Source organism: Taudactylus pleione, unplaced genomic scaffold, assembly GCF_031769625.1.
Source record: "Taudactylus pleione unplaced genomic scaffold, aTauple2 ptg000155l, whole genome shotgun sequence".
NCBI classification, from domain to species: Eukaryota; Metazoa; Chordata; class Amphibia; order Anura; family Myobatrachidae; genus Taudactylus; species Taudactylus pleione.
Window position 1 is genome coordinate 10760298 of NW_028284557.1, and position 13541 is coordinate 10773838.

Here is a 13541-nt window from a genome sequence, read left to right on the forward strand (position 1 = left end):
TCTGGCTAGAGAACATTACTGTGAAGAGTCAGTTAAAGTCAAAGTAGTGAAAATATTTAAATACAAGGAAATGTGTTAAAAACACAATACAAAGATATCTATTTTTATTGTGGAATTTTTAAGTCCTTTTATGTCAATATTATGTATTGTTTCTTAATGTGTGGGATATTGTATTGAGATTGCTGTTTTTTTAAATATGATCATGTATATTTCATTTGCATGTGCCATTGCTAGGGACGCCTAACAACCCCCCTATAGTTCAAACGAGTTACGGTCCGCCCATACAGTATGTATTCCCTAATAGAACATGGAGGAGATACCGGAAGTGTTGCTTCTCCCCCCATTACTAAGAATGCCAAAAGAACTCTATGGCAATGCTCGATGTAGTTCACGTGAGCACAGAGAACAGAGCAATCGATCCCTTTCCGCTCCTCTCGGAGGTGCTTCAATTGGAGCGTGGAACAAACCACGGATGTGTTGTTCCCCGGTTACATCAGTAAGGGACATTTGGATTTTTTGTTTAGTATTTCTGATGAAACCGGGGATTGCAGTGCCCATAGAAATGCATCAAGGATCTATGCTGCTTTCTTCCAGTTGTAACTCCCATCACCTATTGCCTTACACAATCAGCTCCTATTGCTGAACAGTGAGCCGCGAGATACCGCTCCTTGTCGCTAACCAGCATGGAGTGCCTATTGAACAAATGGACATTACCTCCGCTTCCCCTCCCTAAGTATTGACTCACAACTTTCTAACAAGGAGACAGTGACGAAGACCAGCCGCCGGCGGTGATCTGCCAGCGGGGCCATGCTGTAACAGGTACTGGGAGCTAGGATTGCATAAAAGCCGTGGACGCTGACCTATATGGAGTGCTTTATTTGGAACCACACCTGCCGATTGAACTAAGGATTTCTTCCTTGAAACAGGTAACACCACTAGTGGAACCAGCACCCAAGGAGAGCTTCTACATTATCAACCGACTTATTGCTTCATTATCATCTTTTTTACATGGAGATTCAGCGGTAAGAGATTTTTCCTTTCACACAATAAGGAGCTTTTACTTATGCCAAACGGCTTTTTAGGAGGAACATTTTCATTACCTAGACTGATCAGTGGATACCATATTGCTGCTAATGATTGTTACATTGTGTCATCTCTTAAGCTAAATTTGCACATCATTTGAGTACTGTTGCAGAATACTATGAATCTATGTCTATCTAGGTTACTAATATTAGACTATGGGACGGAGCCTGGAATTTACTGTTTAATTTTATGTTTATTAAGTGTAACATATGCTTGGTTATTAAATATTTATAATTACATATATAGTCACCATAGGTCCGGCTCTCCCTGGTATCAATTAGCTTGGCCGATGCCCTCGAGGAGAAGGTAGGTATAAGCATGAAGTCGCGGCACTCAGGGTACTTTAAAATGAACAAATTTAATGCGACATCACAAATGGCAACTTCCTGTGCCAACACCGGCACTGTCCTCAGGCTAACTAACACCAGACAATGTCTTACCTTAAGTAGCACCCGTGCAGCATGCAGGCGCCCAAACCAGAAGCGGGACCACTCACCCGGACCGGCGGCGCTTGAGAGTGACGTAATCACTCACAACATCATGTGCCCATCACCTAATGCTGGGCATACACGGTAAGATAAAATGTCTGTCAGACCGACAGACATTTTATCTGGCCGGCTGCCAGCCGCAGATGTCCACGGCATACACTGTGAGAGAAATCTCACAGTGTATAGCCCAACATCTGCGCTCCGCCCCCGGGGGAGGAGACATTTCCCTGTTCCTTCCGTAGGAAGGAACACAGGAAATGTCTGTCTGTCGGCCGCGCTGGGCATACACTGCCCGATGCGGCCGACAGTTACCGGGTAAATATCGCATCGGACGGGCATGCTGGACAATCCAGCATGCCCGACCAAGCAATATTTAACCCTCGGTCGCCCCCCCCCACGCTACAATTATCACGGCGATCCGCTGATATCGGGCGGATCGTCCCGATAATTGCAGCGTGTATGGCCAGCATAAGAAACATAACAACAAATCAAAACAGAATGCTGCTGATCTGCTGTACATAGCAAAATAAATGAAATACAAAGTAACTGAAAATAATATGTACACTGCAGGGCGAAACAGACTGTGTAACCTAAATAAGTATATCGATAAGATATGTCACTCATGACTGTACTGCGCACATTAGAGACTAGACAATCACTAAGCAGAACTTCATAGATGGGTGAAAAGCATATATGTAAAAGAGCATATAAATACATCAATATTAATAAGAGAAAATTACATAAAAAACTAAGAAGCGCAATATTAACTAAATGTAAATGTCCCAATAAAAGCCAATGGTCAAATAAAATATTGTAAGCCTAGATGCTCGTTAAGTCCCTTGGGAGCAAGAGTCCCTAAACGAAAAATCCAGAGACTTTCCATTTTAAGGAGTTTCAAACCGCGATCGCCGCCGCTCAAAGATTGAGGGACGTGGTCGATCATCCGGTATCGCAAAGTGGAAAGTGGATGTGGTACTTGACCAAAATGTAGTGCCACTGGCTGCTCAATGTTGCCACTCAAGACAGCTGCACGAATGGCAGATCTGTGTGCAGCCATACGTTCCTTAAAGGAATGTTCGGTTTTGCCAATATACGAAAGCCCACAAGGGCAAATAATCTGGTAGATGATAAAGTTAGAGTTACACGTAAGTCTAAAGTTGATAGAATATTTTTTACCAGAATGTGGATGACAAAAAGTATCACCAGGGATTAAAAAACCATAGGTGGTACACGTACATTTGATACAACCTTTCTTGCCAGTTAGGAAATGACTAGGCTTTTGGGACAGTGTGTTATGTACATTAGATTTAACTAAAAAGTCTCTGAGATTGCGCCCTCTTTTATAACTAGCCATTATTCTAGTATCAGCTAGCTTAAGCTCTGCATCAGTTTGAACCATGGGCCATAGTTGTCTAGATGTTTGACTGATAAAGGGACTGGCAGTATTGAATTTGGTAACCCATGGAAAGACATTGGTATCAGACCGTGTAACCCGTTTCTTCAATAAATCATCTCTATTGATCCCTAGAACTTTTGCCTTAGTCTCATATAGAAGTTTCTCATCATATCCCCTATCCAAAAATTTCTGATTCATAGATTCCATCTGTGTATCAGCAAGGTTGGGGTCAGAGGTAATACGTCTAATGCGCAAAAGTTGGGAAAACGGTAATCCTCTTTTGAGCGGGTAAGGATGGAAACTGGACATGTGTAGCAAATTGTTGCGATCAGTTGGTTTAGTATACAAAGAAGTTACAATCCTACCCCGATCAAGAGTGATTTGTACGTCAAGGAAGTTCACCGTGGTAGCACTAATAGAATACGTAAATTTTACTGGATGGTTCAAAGCATTATGCCTATCCATGAGTAATTTAAAGGCAGACTCACTGCCACGCCAGACAATAATCAAGTCATCGAATTTCTGTAAGAAATGGGTTGGAATACTCAACAAATGCTCTATGGACTTAATCCTTCTTATTATTGAGCAGAGCACGAAAGAAATGAATTCAATGAGGGAGAAAATTAATGCTTTGGAACTAATTCATAAACCTATTCTGGATAATGACACATCAGTTAAGTGGTATGATAAATTGCATAATCAGCTACAAATCTATAAGAGGGATTTGATTCAATTTAAAAGAGACAAAAGACTTAAGGTTGATGCAGACTATGATAACTATCGGGTATATGAATGGACGGACAGAGCCCGCCAAAACAAAATAAGGCAACCATTATTTCGTAGAAGACAACAGAGAGGTCGTGATCCTGAGTCTTCATATGAATTTTCATCTTCAGCAAGTGACCTTGAAACCCCTCAGCAGCCAAAAAACTTGGTAGGTACAGGAGGTGTGGTTACGAGGGCAAAATTTACAGGCGGAGGAGTCGCAGATTTACGTGACGTGAGCAACAATGCAAAAGGCAGAGGAAGAGTGAAAGGCGGTCGGCCGCCGCTGGGGCGGAATGTCTAGTCATTAATTTGTCAGATTATGAACTGTCACCTTTGGAGACTTGCATATTGTCCAAAGGTTTATCCTTTGTCCCCACTAACGAGCCTGACAAATTTGAGTGGCAAATTGATAAATATCGCCTGAATAGGCAACTCAAATTAAGAGAATTTTTTTCTAAAAATGCGACTAATGCCAACTCTAATACTGATATACCTCTTCCCTTGCTGAAACTACTACCCAGGTCTAATTTTGACCCGCCATCAAATAACCCTACCATCAAAACTTTCATGCGTTTGCTAGACCAACAGACCTAGTTGTGTTTTGATAAACCACCCTCCAGTAGAAATTTCACAGGTAATGAATGGCGTGCCTTGAATAGACTTTCTAAAAACCCTGATCTGGTGTTCAGACCGGCTGATAAGGGTGGCGCTTTGGTAGTCCTCAATACGACAGATTATATCAATGAAATCCAAAGACAGCTGAGTGATGCTTTGACATATAAAAAATTACAAGGTGATCCTACTAGTATTTTTAAGAAACAGCTACATGAGATTCTACAAAGGGCACTGAATGAAGGATTGACATCCTCGGAGTTGATGTCAGCATTGATTCCTGCATATCCGATTGTACCTGTATTATACATTATTCCCAAAGTGCATAAGCCTCGGCATAAGCCGCCCGGACGTCCTATCATTGCAGCTACCAAATCTCTGTATCAACCATTGGCTACCTATTTGGATACACTTTGCCAACCCTTTATTCAGCAAAATCAGTTTTATCTTTTGGATATGATGTCTCTTCTTAATTCTCTCAATGAACTGCCAGTCTTCACTGAAGATATTCTACTCTGCAGCGTTGATGTCACCAGTCTATACACTGTGATACCTCATGATCAGGATCTTTTGGCTATGAAGCGCTTACTAATGGATAACCCTATGTACAGTGGGCCTAATATCAACTTGATTATTGAATTGTTTTCATTGGTTCTGCATAATAATTTCTTCATCTTTGATGGTAATTTTTATTTGCAATGTGTCGGTTGATGTCGAAAAATCAAGTCTTTTTTGCCAATAGCAATGTCTCCGATAATATCACCTTTTATAGACGATATATCGATGACTTGCTTAATGTCTGGCGTGGTAGTGAGTCTGCCTTTAAATTACTCATGGATAGGCATAATGCTTTGAACCATCCAGTAAAATTTACGTATTCTATTAGTGCTACCACGGTGAACTTCCTTGACGTACAAATCACTCTTGATCGGGGTAGGATTGTAACTTCTTTGTATACTAAACCAACTGATCGCAACAATTTGCTACACATGTCCAGTTTCCATCCTTACCCGCTCAAAAGAGGATTACCGTTTTCCCAACTTTTGCGCATTAGACGTATTACCTCTGACCCCAACCTTGCTGATACACAGATGGAATCTATGAATCAGAAATTTTTGGATAGGGGATATGATGAGAAACTTCTATATGAGACTAAGGCGAAAGTTCTAGGGATCAATAGAGATGATTTATTGAAGAAACGGGTTACACGATCTGATACCAATGTCTTTCCATGGGTTACCAAATTCAATACTGCCAGTCTCTTTATCAGTCAAACATCTAGACAACTATGGCCCATGGTTCAATCTGACGCAGAGCTTAAGCTAGCTGATACTAGAATAATGGCTAGTTATAAAAGAGGGCGCAATCTCAGAGACTTTTTACTTAAATCTAATGTACATAACACACTGTCCCAAAAGCCTAGTCATTTCCTAACTGGCAAGAAAGGTTGTATCAAATGTACGTGTACCACCTGTGGTTTTTTAATCCCTGGTGATACTTTTTGTCATCCACATTCTGGTAAAAAATATTCTATCAACTTTAGATTAACGTGTAACTCTAAGTTTATCATCTACCAGATTATTTGCCCTTGTGGGCTTTCGTATATTGGCAAAACCGAACGTTCCTTTAAGGAACGTATGGCTGCACACTGATCTGCCATTCGTGCAGCTCTCTTGAGTGGCAACAGTGAGCAGCCAGTGGCACGACATTTTGGTCAAGTACCACATCCACTTTCCACTTTGCGATACCGGATGATCGACCACGTCCCTCAATCTTTGAGGGGCGGCGATCACGGTTTGAAACTCCTTCTAATGGAAAGTCTCTGGATTTTTCGTTTAGGGACTCTTGCTCCCAAGGGACTTAACGAGCATCTAGGCTTACAATACTTTATTTGACCATTGGCTTTTATTGGGACATTTACATTTAGTTAATATTGCGCTTCTTAGTTTTTTATGTCATTTTCTCTTATTAATATTGATGTATTTTTATGCTCTTTTACATATATGCTTTTCACCCATTTATGAAGTTCTGCTTAGTGATTGTCTAGTCTCTAATGTGCGCAGTACAGTCATGAGTGACATATCTTATCGATATACTTATTTAGGTTACATGGTCTGTTTCGCCTTGCAGTGTATATATTATTTTCAGTTACTTTGTATTTCATTTATTTTGCTATGTACAGCAGATCAGCAGCATTCTGTTTTGTTTTGTTTTGTTGTTATGTTTGTTAGGTGATGGGCACATGATGTTGTGAGTGATTACGTCACTCTCAAGCGCCGCCTGTCCGGGTGAGTGGTCCTGCTTCCGGTTTGGGCGCCTGCATGTTGCATGGGTGCTACTTAAGGTAAGACATTGTCTGGTGTTAGTTAGCCTGAGGACAGTGCCGGTGTTGGCACAGAAACTTTGCCATTTGTGATGTCGCATTAAATTTGTTCATTTTCAAGTACCCTGAGTGCCGCGACTTCATGCCTATATTTACATATATATATATATTTTTATGAATAAAAGAGTTCCATTGGACTCATCAACTGTATCAGTTTGGGCGCTTTACTTTGTTTTACTTTTGTCTTTTGAGTGTGGGGTACAGAACCCTCTTGTGAGCTGCCACAGATACAGTTGATATTGGGAGCAATTGACAGCACACCTATCTGCCTTTTAGATAGTGTCAATGGTACATCAATACAAAGCTCATGATGCAACCAATGTTTCTCGGAGGTATTGATGTCTGCAATTATTTTACTTTGATACCTTTTGAATCTAGATTCAGAGACACAAACATCACATTATAATGTAGTTACTGTAATGGAATATATTACTATATTTGTTTTATATAATCTTACTATAATTGTTACATTTGGTATATACTGGACTTCTCATGTCAAAGAAGTGTCCCAGTATTCTGTTTAAACACCCAAACTGGCAACACAGTCTCTCCACTGTATAATGCATTTTTTTCCTAAATTACAAGGTTTAGCAAGACATAAATTTTACTGAGTGCTAGATCCAAAATCACCACAAATTTAATAAGGTATTCCCAGGTAATATTATTTTATATGAGAAGCTTGTTGTGCATGTCCATGTTCTCAACCTCCACCATTGCGATCCACGTTTTAAGAATATCCATGGTTGAACACAGGTGAGTTAATTAGTACAGCAGTCAATTTGATTTAACCATCTGAATGGATATCCTTGAATCCTGGACTGTAATGGCGGAGATTTGGGAACTTCTGACATATACCATAGGTGAGTTTTGCATAACCTTATTATAAATGCCAAATTGACACAAAAGTTACCATATGAGCACTTTAGTTTTTTGGCATTCCAGAATGCCAGTCATGAAAGACGTTCCACTGAGTTGCCAGTGCTATCTGCAGTGACAGGGATATCACAGCCCTTCTCACTGATCAGTTCTACGCATGCTCAGAGCTGTAACTAACACAGCACTGCAGAGGTTTTTAAATAACGGCAGTACCATAAGGATTACTTACGTACGGTTTACATAAGACACTTTATATGGGATAGCTTGTTTGCATGCAGCATAGTTACAGTGGTAAGGAGTCCTATCGTTCAAATATTTCTTTCCACAGTTCCCTTGTTTCTATTCATAGCTCTGATGTCTTGTAGCCATTTATTTTCCAATCACAAATATCTAACTATAATAATTATCACATGTCACAACAATGTGGTAGAAAGGCTGCTTTATTTCAGATTACAGATAGCAAAACATAGTAGGTGAGGAGACATAGACATACATACAATATATTAACATTCACAGCTAAGATTTAAATGCTTAAGTACAAAATGACTGAGCAATCAATAGCAGATCATAAATAAACATTCTAAGGAAACTGAAACTATTTATGTTTTACACTGACAGTATATTTCTCCCATTTACATAATCAATATTACTCTACATACATTTTAAATTCCTTTTTAATCATTTCTAATAGTTCCTTTATACTGTACCTGCAAGTATATATATTGTAAAAAGAAGCAACATTTCTATCTTTCCTAACTTCCAGAGACCATTACATTTTTTAAAAAATCATCACTGCATAAATTAAAGGAAAACAGTCATCCATACTCTATGCCTTTTGTACTAAAATGGAATGGAGTTTTAAAAAAGGACTTCGTTAGATAAAGGTCAATTTTTTTTCTAGTTGTTGGTTTGCTATAATACTCCATCCCTTAATTTGGTAAGTATATATTGTACAATCTACTAGTGTCACTATTCCAACTTCTGTCCATTAAGCGGTTGGAACTACAGTACAATGCTACTGTATAAAGGGAAGAGTGTAAGAACTAAATACAGTAAACAATGTCAAAACAGTGAATGTTTTTTAAAAGTTAAAAGCAACAATTCAAACATTAAAATGTATATTATTGATACTTATTCTGTAATTGTTTATAGAAACAATTTTCAGATCTGGTCCTCAGGATACCTTAACACAGCATAACTTAATTTCAACTACCCATCTGTATTTTTAAAGCAGTGTTGAATTGTGTTAATTAAGGTCTTTAATATTAATGTCAACATCATGTAGAGGACACCTAAACCTCTCAATGAGTAACATAATGTCACTCCCTCAGTTCTACTGCAACCGTGCAGCCCTCTCACTTTGCGTCAACAGCTAACATGTAGGGGCAGCAGTTAGTAGTTTCTTACCTGTGATGTTGCTGGCTGCTGCTTCTCCATGTTGGCAATGGGCTGGTAGTGTGGTGTCAGGTTATGATGTCACAGCCTGACGCCACACTACAAAGACAGCGTTCCCCCTCCCTGGAGTAGGGTGTGCACTGTCCATCAGGAAGTGGGAGGGCACTATCTAGAGAACCCAAGGGGCAGAAGTCCAGTTTAAGTATTTAAGAAAGATAATTAGATAAACTACAATACAATGTTGTTCATACATGTAAATGAGTTTGTCTGTCAAACAGATTTGGGACAAAATGCATTAAACCTTTGAGAGATATAAAGTGGAGAAGTAGCCTATAGCAACCAATCAGCTTCTAAGGGTCATTTATTTAGCATAGTGTGTGCCATAACAGTTAAACACTGATTGGTTGCAACGTTTCTAATTTACCTGTCTGGAAGGTTTGATGCATCTCCCCCTTGGTCATTTCCATATGTTTAGGCACAAAATTATCAATTCTGTCTAACTGAATCATATCAGATTTTATCAGAGTGGCATCAAATTCTGTTTGTTCAATGACCCATCCGCATATGTATAGATGAATCTGACAACCATACTACATGTAAGCCAAATTATCTCTTGAATTGTACCAAGTACCCAAATCTAATCAATTTGACCATCAATGTTTGTTGCAAAATTGACCCCATGATCCAATCTTTCCACAGTTGGGTCTAGCGACCATATCTGCATGTGTGTCAGCAGCATTAGTGTCTCTTGAGAACCAGAGTTGAAAAGCCATGATTTAGGTCCTGCAGAACCACACACACTGGCTGTCCTCTGCCTACTGTACATCCTGCTTGTCTCACTCTTTTTTTTACATCAACAACCTCAGTTGAAAAAAGTTTCTCCACTATCACGTCTATTACGTATTTGTAGAACACATTCATGTGCCATCATTATGTATCAGAAAGAACAATCTAACTAACTGTGTGGCTGTCAGTCAAATGGTTTTCTTTAAATCAGGGAAGGGGAACCTCAGGCCCTGGGGCCATATAAGGCCCCCGGTATCGTTTGGTCTGGCCCTGTGAGCTTTTTTATGCTAGCCTCATCTGGCTAGTAGGGTGCCTAGAATGGCACCCTGCAGCCAGAATCTATGCAGTAGTACTGCCTGGGGCGTCCTTAGGATGGTTCAGATGGTCACACCGCTACCCTTAGAGCTCCCTGGAGCATCCTTAGGATGCTCCGGGTATTGCTATAATCTCCGGCGATTGTGGCCCCACCCAGTGTGACATCACATGGAGGGGATATGGCCTGCATCGGGCCTACGAATGATGATATATATCAAAATGACCCTCGGCGGAACAAAGGTCCCCACTTATGCTTTAAATTATGAGGATATGTACACTATGTAAATCTAATATATATGCTTTTGATAACTTGGTGGTAATACCCCAATTTGGAGAATTACTTGATTCCCCCAATGATCCATTACTGCACTGCTCTATACTACTAAAGTGTGCCTGTGTCAGAGACGCAGCATTTTATCAATGTCTCACCTACTGTATGTGTACCCTCCATTTTTGTAAATAGGAAGTTCCCCAGGAGGTGGCATTGACATGAGCTACTGCCTATCATACACAAGTCAACACTCACCAGCACAGAGTTCAAAAGTTCTGACACATTTGAGTTATGCTGCATCAGGGGGAATTCTGCAACCCAAGCATGTGAAACTAAACGTTTAGCTGAAGACAGTTAAAGTCAAAACTAAATTTAAGGTTTTCAATGGACTTCAACTTAATCCACTTTTTGTCAACGCTCAAAATGAAACATTGCACAAAGTATTACAATCTAAGCCTTTCTGTAAAGATAAATGAATAAATACTTTTGTACTGTATTCAGCATGAGTGGGAGTATGAGGGTGATCATTCCACCAATTGGCATTTTGTGGTAGAACCACTACGGTCTGATTAGACAAGTGGTTATTTGCACCAAACAGTTGATCTCATCAATCCAAAATGTTCTTTTAAATGTCACCAATAAATAAAACCAAAATCATTCAAATTAAATCATATGAGAATTTTTTTTTAAGCAAGTACAAAAATCTACATTTGATTAAAACATCAAAACAATATAAATAAACAGAAAAAACAACTGCAGGCAAAATCACCTCGTAAAAACATCTATAAGTGTGAGTTATTGCAAAATATAAAGCTATGAACTTGCTGTATAACCAAATGCCAATACCGTATGTCTTAAATATGCTATGCTCTCAATAGTACAATTGTATCTATCAAATATATCTATTAAAATATCACTATCGTTAAAATATAATAATGTATATACTTAAGTAGGGTGAGAACACCTATGATTTCTGTTTATAATATACCCATCAGGATTTTTTTTATTCAAAATTTTACCTTACCTTATACTGAATGCAATATTGGTTGGTGACATGTTTAAGTCATTCACTATGAAGTTGTCTTTACTAGGTAGAGCGAACCCTAAGGACTCATTAGCCCAGTGGTTTCCAAACGTTTTAGAATCACGTCTCCCTATAGTTTCAGAATTTTTCCCGCAGCACCCCTGTGCCAAAAGTTACTTATTGTTAAATTCAGCAAAATTAAATGAAGTAAATTGTTGTTATATATCACCCTTATGTTCAGCTATGTAGTGGTTGACAGGGCTGCACTTCTTCTATCCACATACTTTTTGATTGGCAGCCATTATTAACACTGGTTTTGTCTATCACACTGACTAAGAATCATTTTTTTTTAAAATCATTAATTTATTTGGTACTGGACCACCAAGCCGAGACACCCATGCAAGTGCCCTGAGGCACCCCAGGGTGCCACGGCACCCAGTTTGGGAACCACTGCATTAGCCTATTCCCTTCTGAGTCCTGTGCATGTGTGGCAGTTCATAGGTACGTAGTGTTTGGTGAATGATACAAATATTAATAATATGCTGTTTTACCTTTTCTGCATTGATAAAATAACACATATTGTTGCCATATTGTTGTATGTATTTCTAATGCTGCATACCTGGGTTGAGCAATTCTGATAACAATAATGGCTACACTGCTCTGAGTAATTGCATGCTGAGTTTAAAGAATTGAACACTACACTACAATTATATAATGTATACATTTTTGTTATTTTACAGCAGTTCCATATAACTTCAAAGAGATAAGATAAACTAGCTTTGTCAAGGAAAAAAACATATCAGTATTCTTTATCTAAAAATGTATAAAGATAAACACATATATTATGTAAGCATTGAGAATAAAACGAAAATATGTATGTATCTGACTGAAAAATTACCTACAGCATTGTAGGGTACAGTATTTGCAACAACAGAAAAGTGTATCTACTGAAACCATTTATTCTATTATTATAATTTATTTATATAGCACCATGTTCCACAGCGCCTTGTAAAGAACGTTTTTCTTATTGTTTGCTGTTGTTATTCTTTTTACTTTTTTACAGAAGGAGAAGATGCCAGTACAAACAAGTTCTATACGGTGAGTTTTAGCGAAATCATTTTCAAAGGAAAATAGATGTTGTTGGATCAATGCCCTAATCTGTTGACAGTGCCACCTAGTGCTCTTTTCCCATAAAAAAATCACGGCGGTACACACCTAAAGTTACAAGATATTACGAGATGTATAATATTTTCTCGTAATCTGGATAAATGCTCAGATGTTTATTAAATTACTTTCTGAAATTATTTAATTGATGTCTTCCTATTTGCGGAAATAGTTATAAGTCTTAAAATTTAAATTGAGCCCAAAGAAAGCACTGGTGCCATCCATTCTGTCTTAAAATCCACAAAGATCTGCAACACTTTCTAGCAAAACCCAAGCATTTTTGAAAGCAATGCTTCGGATGTTCTCAGCAGAATCACATTATTCGGGAATATGCTATAATTTGTAGCCCTTACAAGGTACATGATGAAGTGTTTGCGTATATATGGTAAGTGCATGAAATGGGTAGCACTGGGATTATACTTTCCTAAAATTCACCTTACCTAGAGTTTTTTTTATGGCTGTAATACAAAATCCCATCTACACAGACTGACTGTACTCTTCTTAATAAATATCTTCCTAACATGTTTGTATTTGACTAGTCCCACACTGATAAATATTGGCACATGTAAACAGTAGATCAATTGAGATGTAAAATGTGTTACATCCAAAATTTCAAATCTTAAGGATTTTCACAGTTTCTGGGATATTTCGGATATTCTGGAGTTTACCACTCTTCCATTAACCACATCTTGTACTATAGTCTTCACTTTACGGCTTGTATCTGAAAAAGTAGAAATACAGACTGATTGAGAGAATTCATTTTTAACAATTAAATGTTTATACCATGATAAATACATATTTTAATCATTGTTAGTGAATAGTATAAGCCAAAGTTTTAAAGAAATTACATAAAGATCCTACACGCAAATGATGTAGACATTTTGCAAGCTGAACCAACAACACACTAGACGATGTGTGCACCCAGCGATGTCGGATGCGGTGGAGGTGTCGTCATTAGTAAGTGCATACACACTTGCCGA

The 13541-nt window shown here is 38.6% G+C and overlaps 1 protein-coding gene across 1 annotated transcript in view; it reads right to left on the reverse strand.

The window, feature by feature from the left end:
• Window positions 1-8030: 8030 nt before the first annotated feature.
• The window catches only part of LOC148521802 (keratin, type I cytoskeletal 42-like), a 66983-nt gene continuing 61472 nt past the window's right edge, over window positions 8031-13541 (reverse strand). The window contains exon 8 of the mRNA XM_088474669.1: window positions 8031-13282. Coding sequence (XP_088330795.1) covers window positions 13191-13282 — 92 coding nt within the window. The 3' untranslated portion in view covers window positions 8031-13190. The remainder of the gene's footprint in view (window positions 13283-13541) is intronic.